Source organism: Bos indicus x Bos taurus, chromosome 5 (assembly GCF_003369695.1).
Source record: "Bos indicus x Bos taurus breed Angus x Brahman F1 hybrid chromosome 5, Bos_hybrid_MaternalHap_v2.0, whole genome shotgun sequence".
NCBI lineage: Eukaryota > Metazoa > Chordata > Mammalia > Artiodactyla > Bovidae > Bos > Bos indicus x Bos taurus.
This window is the reverse complement of record NC_040080.1, coordinates 79,738,495-79,754,283: the sequence shown is the minus strand read 5'-3', so window position 1 is coordinate 79,754,283 and position 15,789 is coordinate 79,738,495. Positions and strand designations below refer to the sequence as shown.

The window sequence follows — 15,789 nt, the reverse complement described above, 5'->3', positions numbered from 1 at the left end:
GAGTTGATTGTCTTTCAAATTCCATGTTTAATTTGAAATGGAGATAATGAAAATGATAAAAATTTAAATTGATAAACACTACAAAATTACCATGGATTTTCATATTCTATCCCAAATGTGATTAGACTGGGTGATTTTTTTAACGTTCCTGTGCTTTCTAAGTTTCATAATGAATATTTACATTTACAACAGAAAAATAATGTATGCATTTTGAAAGATTTTTGTTGGAAATTACAGACAGTATTATTGACATGATTACAAAGAATATACAATAAAATGGTAAATTAGCTGCACAGAAAGGAATAACTCACCGCTGATTTGTCCTGGTCTCAATGAGTTTCTGAATGGTGAAATCATCAGAAAATGAGAAAACTTTTGTACCACATCCTCCCCACATAATGTTTTTTTCAGTTAAGTTCACAGATTCACTCAAACACATCAGTGGAGTGCTGACATTTCCTATGTTGAGTATCTTCAAAGGAGTGGCTCCTTTACACTTCGCCAAAAAGAGAAAACACATTCAGTAAATTGAGTATCTACAGAGTGAAACAGTGTAAAATTTGAGCTTCCTAAAAACTACTTTTCCTCTTAAATGGTTGCTGCTGCTAAGTCACTTCAGTCGTGTCCGACTCTGTGCAACCCTATAGACGGCAGCCCACCAGGCTCCCCTGTCCCTGGGATTCTCCAGGCAAGAACACTGGAGTGGGTTGCCATTTCCTTCTCCAATGCATGAAAGTGAAAAGTGAAAGTGAAGTCACTCAGCCGTGTCCAACTCTTAGCGACCCCATGGACTTCAGCCTACCAGGCTCCTCCGTCCATGGGATTTTCCAGGCAAGAGTACTGGAGTGGGGTGCCATTGCCTTCTCTGCTTAAATGGTTAGAGGTATAAAAATAAAAATCCAGGATAAATTTTTCAAATGGCTTATAAAAACAGGATTTAATTCAAATAGTATTCAATTATCTTTGTAACCAATCTCTTCGCTTCTCCATGCAAAATTTGTACAGCAGTAACCTAAAAATTCTACTATAATTATTTGTCTCTCATTAGATAATAAGCTTTTTTGCTAACAAAGAGTATGAATGGATAGGATGTTAAATGACTAGATGGAACCACAGATGAATGAAGGGTGGAGAAATCAATGCTTTAATGATAAATGTGAATCTTAAGAACAGAAAGTCAAATGATTTCTTCAAGATTAAAGAATAGGTTGATAGCAAGCCCAGACTTAAAACTTGTTTCCCTTATCTTTTCCACAATACAGTTATAAGAAATTATCTACTTCACTTATATAAAAATGGAATTATTTCCATCACTAAGACTATTATAAATCAGATCTCATTTATCAATTTTTCCTTGGTTCATTCATATACACAGTTAATCAGCAAGTACTTATAGAGAATCTATTGTGTACAAGACTTTCTGAAGCAATGAAAAGATAAAAAACAGAATACATGATCCTTGGTGTCAAGGAGTTTATAATCAGAAGGAGGGTGTTGATGAATAAACATGAAACAATTTAAATTTTGATGCAGAATGTGTTCAATATTTACCTTAACACTTTTATCTTCAAAAATCGCTAAGTTGCCATCAGCAGTTCCCACTAAAAGGAAAGTTTTTTGCTTGCTAAAAGAAAAAATGTCAAAATTGTTATAAAAAGAATGATTATATTGACCAAGATGGCTTCACATTCCCCCTAGCTTAACTAAACTTTAGACAGGTTTTTTTCCTGGTTGTTGGCCCTGACCTCCCTTTCCTTACAGCATTCACTTGAGAAAACATAAATTATAACTTCTTTCTTGGCCCATTTAAAATGCAGATCTTCTCCTAGACCCTTGCAAGTTTTATAATCTAAGAATGACTTTCTCAAAGATTTGGGAGCCGTCTCTGAAATGTCATCAGGAAGGATGATGTGCCTTCTCTTAGTCTTTGTAAGACAGTAGGAGCTCAATTTCAATAAGCAATGATCAGCAAACACAGATGGCCTAATCACATTGACCCTCCTCCTCCCCCAAAGTCCTTCAGCACTTTTCCACTAGCTCGTTAAAGGGTTTAAAAACTCCCCCATCTTTTATTTCAGCAGAGCTGAGTTCAATTCCTCTCCCCTATTGCAATTATCTTAAATATGAAATCTTCCTTGCCTATTTGACTTCCTCTGATGAAATTTTTGACAGTATCCAACAATAATTTTTGGATCATTGCCAATGGAGTTTATAATTCAGCTACCAAAACTTGGACTTCACATTTTTCTAATACTTATTTATTTTCTGGTACTGACTGAAGGATATGACATATAATCTAAATGCCTCATGGAAATCATACCGCCCCAAATATTACAGCAACTAATCTATCACTCATATCTGAAATTCTCTCATTTCAATAACGATAATGTTTAAGCCATTTTCACCTATTAACAACTTATGAATTCATTTACTGAAGTTTTTGTTTTTGTTATTTTTTTCAATCTGGTAGTTAAGTGCTATGCTTTAGAGGCATATAACAGATTATCGATATACATGCATTCAGACAAAGAATAAGAACTCTTTTTGGTAGAAGCCCTACGAAAGTAAATTGCTGTCATGAGTTGTAAAGCGTTAGAGCCATAGTTGAGGTCTTGTAGGGCCCCCCCCCCCCCGCCGCCACACACACACACACACACACACACACACACACACACGGAGAACTGACTCCGCCAGCCCTAGGGGCTCTGCGGGATCAGAGGCCATGCACCCACATCCGGGTGCTGGGCTGACAAGCACATCCTGGCCAGCAGGCACCCAGCCCTCCTCCCCAGCGTCTCCTGAGGCCGCAGCCCCGACTCTTCCCGCCTCCCTCAGGTACTTCCTCCAGCCTGCAGCCCTCTCCCCACTCTGCTGACAGGCGCCCTTGACTGACCTATTTTTAAACTGCTTCAGCCTGATCTGTATATGGGAAAACACCAATATCTTTGAGGCCTCCTATAATTGCCTTTAATACATGCAACCAATGGGAAAATGTTAAAAATTTGCATGTGCTGATACTGTAACAATTTTGCACATAATTAAGTCAACTAAAAGACAGGTAATGCTCCTTCAAGGTCAAATTCACTGTCTTACCTTTGCTTGGAAAAGGAATTGCAATACAAGCAAGTAACAGAATCAGTCATCTTTTCAAGGGTATGCCTCTTTCTCCCATCTTCAGTATTAATAACGAGGAGCGTGCCAGACTGTGTTCCAGACACAATCCAACTTTCCTTTTCAACAGGAAGATACACCAAGGCAAGGCACAGAATTCTACTATCAGTAACTTCCTAGTAAGAAAAGAAAACACACTCTAAAGGACTTTGGTCTACCGTAAGTGGCTAGAATTTGTACAGAATTATGTAATTCACATATTTAACTTTTTATCTTCTTGCTTTTAATTTTAAAAACAGTGACGATTTTATTTAACTTGCAACAATAAATGAGTTAACTGGCAAAGGAAAAAAAAAAAGGTCTGTCTAGAATGTACCTGAAACTAAAATTTAAAAACTGAAAATTATTTTCAGTATCATTTCTCACTCAAAATAACACAAGAACACTGTTCAACCTTAAGAATAATATTTAGGCATAACACATTTCAAAGCAACTATCAAAATATTAAATTTTTTAAGTCTAGAAATTTACCTTATATTTCCCAATACAATTAGTGACCCATCTTGTAAAAGCCAAGCCCAGATCTCCTCTATCAGCCACCCTCAGGTGCTCTGAGTGTTGGCTACTAAGAGCTCAAAGCTGCACCCTTCATTACCTTCAGCCCACAGGGAGCTGGCTTGTTCAGAAGTGGCTGGGAGATTACCCCACTCCTACCATTGGGCAAATTGTGGCTAATGACTGACTGATAAGTGGGACTGACATACCAGACCACTTGCCTGGTGAAAGAATTAATCTGTGCTGTTATCACATTCCAGAGTTTCTTGTGGGTGATGACTGAAAGTTGGAGGGCTACATACAGTACATGGTGTCGAAAGATTGAGCATGAATGCACATACACAAAGCTTGAAGCTAGACTTCCTCAGAAACTGCATTTTGCTGAGCTTCTTTCCTTGACCTATGTGGCTTCCCATATCTTCTTTAAAGTTTCTCTCTCCTTGTGCGCTCTGCTTAGTCATTCAGTCATGTCTGGCTGTTTGAAACCCCAGGCTCCTCTGTCCACGGGGATTCTCCAGGCAAGAATACTGGAGTGGGTTACCATGCCCTCCTCCAGGGGATCTTCCCAACCCAGGGATCAAGCCCAGGTCTCCTGCATTGCAGGCAGATTCTTTGCCAGCTGAGCTACCAGGGAAGCCCTCTCTTTCCTTAAATCACTCATATAAAATCCTGTTTCAGGCTCTGTTTCTAGGGATCCTGACCTAAGACATACATTGTGGGTTTTTTTTTTTTTTTTTTTTTTTTACATTGTGGTTTTAAAACAAAATACATACCACTTAATTTCTTGTGAATGCACTTGTTCTAACATGAAGCTAATTTAATACAAGTCTATATTAGCCCTTATTTAATTTCTTCCTAAGTAACTTTTTTTTAAAAGAACCAGTTGAGTTGCTGCAGTTCCACTTGAAAGTCATGGTTAGTGTCAAGAACCTCTCAGACCTCTTTCTTGGCTAGGCCCCAGACAATCACTTTCCACCCGGCAGTCGGACACAGATAGCTCTGTCACTGTGTCCCAAACCAAACACCGTGCCCACAAGCCCTTCCCTGGCCCTGGCCCCAGCCAGATACTTCACATCTATGCACTGAATGCTCCCAAGTAACTTTTTAATTGGCACAAGCTTTAAAATAGTTCACAAAGTGAGTTTTCTAGAATATCACTAATTTAAAGAGCATTTGGATTTACCTCAGAAGTGTATCTTTCTGTATTTAAGTCAAGAAACGAGAGCTGTCCTTTGTCAGTGTGTCCACAGCCCAGCCAAATCCTCACATTCTTGCTGTTATGATTCGTAGCAACCATGCATTCAACAGTAAAGCTTTTAGGTATTGATATACGTCTCATCAGACAGATTAACTCAGCTGAATTCAAAATGTCAAAGACCTGAGAAGTTTAAAAAACAACACACATCAAGTTAACACATGTCTGTTTGAAAGATTATGATGGTAGTTTAGTCGCTAAGTCATGTCAGAGTCTTTGAGACCTTATGGACTATAGCCCACTATGCTCCTCTGTCCGTGGGATTTCCCAGGCAACATTACTAGAATGGGTTGCCATTTCCTTCTCCAGGGGATCTTCCTGACCCAGGGATCAACCCTGCATTTCCAGCTTGGCAGGTGGATTCTTTACCACCAAGACATCTGGGAAACACCTTGAAAGATCATATCATTATGTATAATGTTACAGTTAAATGTTACAGTTTCATCAAGAAAAATCTAAATTTGTTATTTATACTGTGATCCACCCAGAGCAACAAGATTAACAAACTAGAGATAAAATTACATTAAAACAATACTTATTTTTAAACTGCATGGTATACACACTTTATTATGTAGGGTGTGTTTTGTAACTGAATTCTTTGAAAAGAAATCCCCAAAGTACCAAATTAACAGAAAGTTACCAGAATCAGGAGCTATTCTTCATTCAGTTTTATACCGCAGAAACACATCATGTTAAAGACAAATATTCGAACCAACAAGAGACTAGAGCTTCTACCAGTTGAAGGGAAATGAAATTTTGATCTTTGGGAACAAGCTTCCCTGGTAGCTCAACTGGTAATGAATTCACCTGCATTGCAAGAGACCCCCAGTTCAACTCCTCAGTTGAGAAGATCACCTGGAGAAGGGATAGGCTACCCACTCCAGTACTCTTGTCTGGAGAATTCCCGTGGACAGAGGAATCTGGCGGGCTACAGTCTATGGTGTCACAAAGAGTCAGACACAACTGAGTGACTAAGCACAGCATGGCAACAAACTCACAAATCACCTCCAGATTCTGTTTCTGTTTTTCCTTCAAGCACTAAAGAACTAGAGAGATGGCATAAAGCCAATGTAAGGAAACAACCAGGAGTCAGGAAAATGGAATTAGAGTCTCGTGTCACAGCCACCTGCCTGCCATGCAGGAGACTCCAAGAAAGCTCCTATTCACCCAGTGCCTCATCTGACAAAGGTATGAGTTCACCTATCTTGCCTAGCACACATGGTATTTTAAACAGGTATGAGAAAGTTTTTGAATACTGTCATATGCTACGAGAAAAAAACCCTCAAGGTGATAGGTAAGCTATAAAATACAAGTGAAATATAAGTAAAAATTTAAAAAAGAAAAAGTAAAACAATAATTAAGCTTTGGAGAATATCACCAAGATATTTTTTTTTAAGTCTGTGTGATTAATACTGGTAGCAACCAAAATTAAAAAGTAAGACAAGTAGTCAACATGATTATAGGTTGTCTGATAAAGGTAGTGTACATGTCCTCAGCTATTTCTCAGTAAGAAACTGAACAAAAATTTTTCAATTAATTGTTGTACAAAATTGAGAGTCCAAAATATAAAAACACCTCTTATTTTGATATATTAAATGTTTTATTTAAAACATAGTAAGAGGGCCTTCTCTGGCAGGCCAGTGGTCAAGACTTCCACTACAGGGGGCGAGGGTTTGATATGGTCAGGAAACTAATATCCTGCATGCCATGCAGTGTGACCAAGAAATAAAATCAAAATAAAATTTAAAAAACTATAAGAGTTCTATTTCCAATAATATGATAGAAAAGGTTATTTGGGCAAGAAATTCAGACTTAAATTGAAGAAAGTAGGGAAAACCACTAGACCATTCAGGTATGACCTAAATCAAATCCCTTATGATTATACAGTGGAAGTGAGAAATAGATTTAAGGGCCTAGATCTGATAGATAGAGTGCCTGATGAACTATGGAATGAGGTTCGCGACATTGTATGGGAGACAGAGATCAAGACCATCCCCATGGAAAAGAAATGCAAAAAAGCAAAATGGCTGTCTGGGGAGGCCTTACAAATAGCTGTGAAAAGAAGAGAAGCGAAAAGCAAAGGAGTAAAGGAAAGATATAAACATCTGAATGCAGAGTTCCAAAGAATAGCAAGAAGAGATAAGAAAGCCTTCTTCAGCAATCAATGCAAAGAAATAGAGGAAAACAACAGAATGGGAAAGACTAGGGATCTCTTCAAGAGATACCAAAGGAACATTAAATGCAAAGATGGGCTCAATAAAGGACAGAAATGGTATGGACCTAACAGAAGCAGAAGATATTAAGAAGAGATGGCAAGAATACACAGAAGAACTGTACAAAAAAGACCTTCACAACCCAGATAATCACGATGGTGTGATCACTGACCTAGAGTCAGACATCCTGGAATGTGAAGTCAAGTGGGCCTTAGAAAGCATCACTACGAACAAAGCTAGTGGAGGTGATAGAATTCCAGTTGAGTTATTCCAAATCCTGAAAGATGATGCTGTGAAAGTGCTGCACTCAATATGCCAACAAATTTGGAAAACTCAGCAGTGGCCACAGGACTGGAAAAGGCCAGTTTTCATTCCACTCCCAAAGAAAGGCAACGCCAAAGAATGCTCAAACTACTGCACAATTGCACTCATCTCACATGCTAGTAAAGTAATGCTCAAAATTCTCCAAGCCAGGCTTGAGCAATATGTGAACCGTGGACTTCCTGATGTTCAAGCGGTTTTAGAAAAGGCAGAGACACCAGAGATCAAATTGCCAACATCTGCTGGATCATGGAAAAAGCAAGAGAGTTCCAGAAAAGCATCTATTTCTGCTTTATTGACTATGCCAAAGCCTTTGACTGTGTGGATCACAATAAACTGTGGAAAATTCTGAAAGAGATGGGAATACCAGACCACCTGATCTGCCTCTTGAGAAATTTGTATGCAGGTCAGTAAGCAACAGTTAGAACTGGACATGGAACAACAGACTGGTTCCAAATAGGAAAAGGAGTACGTCAAGGCTGTATATTGTCACCCTGCTTAGTTAACTTATATGCAGAGTACATCATGAGAGACGCTGGTCTGGAAGAAACACAAGCTGGAATCAAGATTGCCGGGAGAAATATCAATAACCTCAGATATGCAGATGACACACCCTTATGGCAGAAAGTGAAGAGGAACTAAAAAGCCTCTTGATGAAAGTGAAAGTGGAGAGTGAAAAAGTTGGCTTAAAGCTCAACATTCAGAAAATGAAGACCATGGCATCCGGTCCCATCACTTCATGGGAAATAGATGGGGAAACAGTGGAAACAGTGTCAGACTTTATTTTTCTGGACTCCAAAATCACTATAGAAGGTGACTCTGGCCATGAAATTAAAAGACGCTTACTCCTTGGAAGGAAAGTTATGACCAACCTAGATAGCACATTCAAAAGCAGAGATATTACTTTGCCAACAAAGGTTTGTCTAGTCAAGGCTATGGTTTTTCCTGTGGTCATGTATGGATGTGAGAGTTGGACTGTGAAGAAGGCTGAGCGCCGAAGAATTGATGCTTTTGAACTGTGGTGTTGGAGAAGACTCTTGAGAGTCCCTTGGACTGCAAGGAGATCCAACCAGTCCATTCTGCAGGAGATCAGCCCTGGGATTTCTTTGGAAGGACTGATGCTAAAGCTGAAACTCCAGTACTTTGGCCACCTCATGCGAAGAGTTGACTCATTGGAAAAGACTCTGATGCTGGGAGGGATTGGGGGCAAGAGGAGAAGGGGACGACAGAGGATGGGATGGCTGGATGGCATCACTGACTCGATGGACGTGAGTCTCGGTGAACTTCGGGAGTTGGTGATGGACAGGGGGGCCTGGCGTGCTGCGATTCATGGGGTCGCAGAGTCGGACACGACTGAGTGACTGATCTGATCTGATCTGATCCATATAACTACAATTTAAAATGCTGAAGAAATTATTTTTTTAACCTCTTAAAAACATTAGGGATCTGACCACACTATACAGAATTATCAGGCCAAAATATTAATGAAAGGCAGAATCCAGAGAGATCAGATAAGCCCCAAAGCCTGATTTTCCCTTAAGGCACTGATCTAATGTAGTAAAACTGATTTGTGGTTTTGAATTCCTTGTGGGGCTGGTGGGAAAGAGTTAAATCTAGGGATGCCCAAAGTGGAGAATGTAGTAACAGGATAAAACTGGGATCCCAAAAGGCCACATATTCAGAATAAATGAAAATTAGAAATAAAGCCATGCTCCACTCCCGCTGGTCTATAAGGAAAGTAGCCTTGGGACTTTACAGACACAGGGTGAAAGAGCAAAAGAACCCCGAAAAACTGTTATTCATAAGCTTGCTCAAGATTTGCAAATAAGATTCCCATCACCTAGGTGGTTCAAAAACATCTCAAGCCAGGAACTGAGTTTAAAGCAATTTATAGCAAAAAATATCCAATAAAAGATGTGCAAGACCTGTATGCAGAATTGTAAAATTTTATTGAAAGACACTTAAGACCTAAACAGAGAGACAACCCACATTCAAGAATACAGTGAATTAATATATCATAAGGCTATTGCCTATAGATTCAGTGCAAGTCTAATCCAAAGCACAATAGAATTTTCCAAAAAAGTTAACAAAGTGATTTAAAAACTTTTTTGGAAAAACTAGACTAAAGAACAGCTAAGTCATTCCTAAAGGATAACAGTTGCGGGGTGGAGGGGAAGACTATTAAAGCTTCAGAATTAAGACAGGACTGTACTGGAGGAAAAACAGGTAAATTGACCAATGGAAGAGAGTATGTGTGTGTGTGTATCTTTGAGAGTATATCAAAGAGTGCAAAGGGGAAAAAAAAAATCAATGGAAGACAAAGAAAGAAACAATTTCATAGAAGAAACTGGAAAATAGGTTATCCAAATGGAAAAAAGAAAATTGGATATAGATAAAAATACAATTCCTGATGAATTAAGAACTTTATCAAAAGCAAAACTTTTAAACTTTATGAAGAAACCATAGGTAAATATTTTTGTGGCTCTGGGAGAGATAAGGGCCTTTTAAAACAAGATTCTAAAACTAATAGCTAAAAAAGTAAGTACTGTTAAGTTTATCTCTATTAAAATTAAGCAATTCTGTTAAGCAAAAGGCACTCAGTAGGAAATAAAAATGCGAACCATGAATTGGGAAAATAAATTTGCAACATACGTAACCAACTAAGTTTTAGTATACAATGTAGAAAAGAAAGAAGCTGTTTTTAAATTTCATTTTTATGCAAATAACCTAATAGAAAAATGGGCAAAACAATGAACAAGCATTTTCCAGAAGAGAAAACATATATATTACCAATGAATATATAAAGAAATGCTCATCCTTATTAGTAATTAAGAAAATGTAAGCCAATGTACAAAACTGAATCCATTTCAAAAATATTAAAAAGTCAGATAGTACAATATTTGAGGAGAATATATTTTAAAAAACAGCTACAATAATATACAGGTGATGGAACTGTTAAGCTGGTACAATTTCTTCAGAAAATGACTTAGACGTTCCCATATTCCATGATTCTGCAATTCAACTCCTAGATATATAACATAAAGCAATTCTTATGCAATTTGCACTAGGAGATGTACAACCATGTTCATAACAGTACTGATAATAGCATAAAACTAGAAAGAATACCCACTGATATGGTCATGGGTAAATACATCGTTGTGCATTCAAACAATGTAATGGAGTAGCCGGGAAAGGAATCAACAGCTATGTTCAACATGGATGAAGATCACAAAACAATGTTGGGATAAAAACTGAAAAATCTCAGAACAGCATGTGACTGATTCCATTTTAAATAAATTATGAATACAGGAATATTAAACTGGGTAGTGAAACCTTAAAGAGGAAATAAAAATGATTATCATGAAAGTTAGGAGAGTGGCTGCATTGATAGGGAAAGAGAGTGATGCAATCAGAAAGAGGCATCGGTGCGTTTCTGGGATGTCTGCCCTTGGTTTTGTGCCCAGGGTGGTGAGAGGATGTAAGAGTTTGTTTTAAAACTGCTTTAAACTGTGAGTGTATTTATATGTTTAAGTGTGTGTGTATATATATATATATATATATTTTTTTTATAAATAGGTAAATATTTTATGTTCTGCACAAAATACTGATAAATTTTAATGATATGAATACCTGGGCAGAAGTGGGTCTTTCTTGAGGATTTTCTTTCAAACATTTTTTAATTAACTTCTCAACCATAGGCCATGGGGCACAACCATATTCTTTAACTGGATCTAAAACATTAAAAAACATATCACACTAAAACACTGAACAAATCAGAAAGATTATATTTCTTCTCAATGTGTATGAGAGGTCCAGACACTGCAAAGGAAACATTGATCTCTATAATCCCACATTTATTATGAACTGCTTATCACTCTTCAAGCTAATTTTGTTAATTATCTCCACTAGAAACATCAAAAAAGAGTCCTTGATTTTTACAGTATAAAAAGAGACACAAATACCAATTGAATAAAAATAGATTTTCATTTCATACCTTCATTTCAAATAGATTTTGAAAACACTTTTGTTCGTATATTAGACTTTTTTGCAAATACTTTTATTTTAATATTCACAGTAGACAAGCATTCAGTCCTCATATGCCCACAGTCAGTTTTGGAACATTTGTTTTTAAGTATGCCATTTTTCTGGTCGGTGTAGAATAGAGACCTGAAAACTTTTCCTGGAAAGCTAATTGATAAAATGAGGGAGATGACCCAGATTGTGCATGAAGTATTTAGTCAAATAATAATTGATTTCCTTCTGTTGGGAATCTTTAAAGGTCCCCAAAAGGAGATAGTTATCTTCCCTGTAGCTGGAACACAGTGTACGCTCAGAATTTTAAGTGAAAAGCAGAAAATATGACAAACAACTAAATATATTTAAAAGAATATTTCAGAATGCAAACTGAAGTAACAGTTAAGGAATGAAAGAAAAAAGTCCTAGAATTTCTTTAAAGCATGAGTAAAAGTGAAGTCACTCAGTCGTGTCCGACTCTTTGCGACCCCATGGACTCTAGCCCACAAGGCTCCTCCATCCAAGGAATTTTCTAGGCAAGAGTACTGGAGTGGGTTGCCATTTCCTTCTCCAGGGGATCTTCCCAATTCGAGGATCGAACCTGTGTCTCCCGCATTGAGGGCAGACACTTTACCGTCTGAGCCACCAGGGAACCCCTTAAAGCATGAGGTGACCATTCAAAATAGATCTGATCTCATTAAGCACTCATTTACTAATTCTTGCTAATATTTACTACTAAAAATTATTATAGTAAATAATTTGTTTTCATTCCTGCATAGAAATTACTTCACTCAAGAAAATGAAAATACTCCAAGCTAATGGACACTTAGTAACTCTTTATGAGAAGAAAAGTCACTGTACCTGAACTTCTAATAGTATTTCCTTTCCTGAGTATTCTTCTAAATATAATACCTAATATATCAATATTTAGAATACTAAGAAGAAACCCTGTATCTTCTATGTTTCTCATATGATTTATATTAACATCACAGAATTTAAGACTATTCATGCATTAAACAAAAAAATTATCAGTTGTAAAATGAATTAGTATATAAATAAAATTAAATAACTTAGAAATGAAGCTGCTACATTAAAATATAATAATCTTTATTGTAGACAAAACTTACCGGGTAATTTCCCTTGTATTGCCAATTCATCAAACTCATTTGGAAACTTCAAACCCTCTGCTATTCTACCTCCAGTTGTCAAAATGTCATAAAGTAGCAAACCAAATGAATAAACATCAGCTTGTTGGTTATAAATAACATTTCCTCTAGCAACTTCAGGTGCACGAAAACCTGAAAGGAAACAGACATATTAATAAATATACTCAAACCCAGGGCTTATATACCCAAAGAAGTATATATTTAGGCCTGTATGCTGATGAACAGGAGATGAGTCTAAACAGGCCATATCATCTCTAAATGGAGATATCTTAAGTCAGTTAAGAGCCATGTCCCAAGACATTTCACCCATGCTCAATTTTGAAGAATAATAAGGATAAACATGCAATAATAAATTATTTAGTAATGTTTCACAATTAAATAAAGCCTAAAAGGGGGAAAAACTACATCCTTCTTAATAATAACTATTCTCAGGGTAGTATTTCAAACAGAAGAGGAGACAGGAGGCAGATTTGCAGATTTTTTTATACCAAGTCACTTTAACCTGGCTGAAATGTTAATGGACTTATTATTTCAAGAACGTGTGACTCTACTGCTTCAACTCAGTTGAAAACTAAAAAGAAAACCACAACTAAAATGAATAAAAGCCCTCTATCTCAAATGAAGGTTCATGCCTGAAATTCTTTTATAAGGAAATAAAACCTTTCATCTCACAATAAAGATAAATCATTTTAATCACTTGAGAAAAAGAGAGTAATTTCAACATTACCTATAACAATAAAAATATTAACAATCTAAAGAAATCCAACTATAATGAAAATAAGTTAAATACTGTACACAATGCAGTAGCTTAAAATAATTTTTAAGATGTTATAATGTAAATGAAAAAAATGTATAATATAATTCTGAATAGATAAAATTATCACCTGAATTAATTTGCTTAGCTGTGATAATGGTACGGCTATTATGCAAGCAAACACCCTTACACTAAGAAAATACTAAGAAAATACATGCAAATACATTTCAGGATGACACAGCATGATATCTTCAACTCAATTTCAAAGACTCAAACAGAAAAGAAAGAGAACAACAATGTGGCAAAAAGTTAATAATAAAATTATGTGAAGGGAATATAGGAATATATTATACTATTCTTTCAACTTTTTCATAGGCTGAAACATTTTCAAAATAAACAGTTAATGGGAATATGCAAAATTAAAACTACAAATAAATATATCCAAATGTAATAACAATTATTTCCAAGTACAGAAATTATGAGTAGCTTTTATTTTCCTTTATAAGTTCAAATTTTCCACAATGAACATATATGATTGCTATGGTAAATATATAGCCAGAAAAATATAACAAAGTATGAATTCATATCCTTCAAGAAGTAAACGACTGAATTGAGACACTGTTTTTAACAATACTTCTCAGCGAAAGACAAAGCTCATCAACGCTTCAACAAGCTAGGAGTCAAAAGGATGGAGACAACAAATTTGAGCATGATAACCTTTACTGAACTAACTGTAAACATTCTCTCATGAACATTTTGCCGCATTTATTCCTCTTCTCTTTCTCTGTTACCATTTCCACACATTTGTATCTGTGTGTGTGTCTTCTTCCTTCTCTGTCACTCCCTCTCACTCTTTTTCATTCTCTCCTTGTCTTTGTGGATGTACATAAAATATTTGACATTATATTAAGTTGAAGATAAAATATTTCAAACCTAAGTACAATATGTATCCTTAAGATAAGGATACATGGGGATCTTTAGGCAAGAATATTGGAGTAGGTTGCCATTTCTTTCTCCAGTGGACCACGTTTTGTTAGAACTCTTTTCTATGACCCATCCATTTTGGGTGGCCCTGCATGGCATGGCTCATGGCTTCACTGAACTCATGCAAGCCACTTTGTCATGACAAGGCTGTGATCCATGAAGGGGATCTTAAGAATCCTTTGGACTACAAAGAGATCAAATCAGTCAATCCTAAAGGAATCAACCCTGAATATTCATTGGAAGGACTGTTGCTGAAGTTGAAGCTCCAACACTTTGGCCACCTGATACAAAGAGCTACTCATTGGAAAAGACCCTTATGCTGGGAGAAATTGAAGGGAATAGGAGAAGGGCATGGCAGAGGATGAGATGGTAAAATAGCATAACTGACTCACTGAACATGAATTTGAGCAAACTCCAGGAGACAGTGGAGGACATAGGAGTTTGCTGCTGCATCACTTCAGTCGTGACTGACTCTGTGTGACCCCATAGATGGCAGCCCACCAGGCTCCCGCATCCCTGGGATTCTCCAGGCAAGAACACTGGAGTGGGTTGCCATTTCATTCTCCAGTGCATGAAAGTGAAAAGTGAAAGTGAAGTTGCTCAGTCGTGTCCAACTCTTAGCAACCCCATGGACTGCAGCCTACCAGGCTCCTCCACCCATGGGATTTTCCAGGCAAGAGTACTAGAGTGGGGTGCCGTAGGAGTTTGGCATGCTACAATTCACAGGATCACTAAGAGTCAGACATGACTTAACAACTGAACAACAGGATAAGGACATTTTCTAACATAGCTATAATATAATTCTCACACCTGAGTGAAAGAATTATATAAGTAGCTAAGATAGTTCTAAAATAGATCCCTAATAAACTGTACCTATGACATAATGTATATATATCACAACAGTTTCTAATTTGTATCACTATAGCATTTTACACACACCTTCCTGAATAGGCAGATGAGAACTTTCCATTTTACAAAGAACATAATCATCACGAAAGTGTTAGATGTTTTCCTAAGGACACACAGAAAATAAATGGTAAAGTTAAGACTACTTAAAAATTGTGGTTGGGTGTCACAGCAGGCTGGAGGTCAGCCCTACTCACCAGCATGCCTCAACACCAGCTGCAGTTCTACACAACTGGAGGGTGTATACAGCCCACACAGAGGATACTCTTTGAGCACCTGCCTCTGGGGGCCATGTGGGACTGTACTTCTGATTCACAGAGTAGATCTCCTTAATAAACCTACTCCTTCAATAATAGGAGAGATCACAGACTTACTCAATACATACAAACAAACGCAGAAAATGAGGCAAATGAGAAGACAGAGGAAACCGTTCCAGCTGAAACAACAAAACAAAACTTCAGAAAAATAAAAACAGTGATAAGAAATACTCTTCATGAAGCATTCAAAGTA

At 37.1% G+C, this 15,789-nt stretch overlaps 1 protein-coding gene across 2 annotated transcripts in view; it reads right to left on the bottom strand.

The window, feature by feature from the left end:
- Positions 1 to 15,789, bottom strand: part of LRRK2 (leucine rich repeat kinase 2) — a 207,551-nt gene that overhangs the window by 15,209 nt on the left and 176,553 nt on the right. For both annotated transcript variants that reach the window (XM_027542587.1, XM_027542585.1), the window contains exons 42-47: positions 12,597 to 12,767; positions 11,086 to 11,186; positions 4,850 to 5,044; positions 3,094 to 3,287; positions 1,552 to 1,624; positions 312 to 496 (exon numbers count right to left, since the gene is read on the bottom strand). In XM_027542587.1, coding sequence (XP_027398388.1) covers positions 312 to 496; positions 1,552 to 1,624; positions 3,094 to 3,287; positions 4,850 to 5,044; positions 11,086 to 11,186; positions 12,597 to 12,767 — 919 coding nt within the window. The remainder of the gene's footprint in view (positions 1 to 311; positions 497 to 1,551; positions 1,625 to 3,093; positions 3,288 to 4,849; positions 5,045 to 11,085; positions 11,187 to 12,596; positions 12,768 to 15,789) is intronic.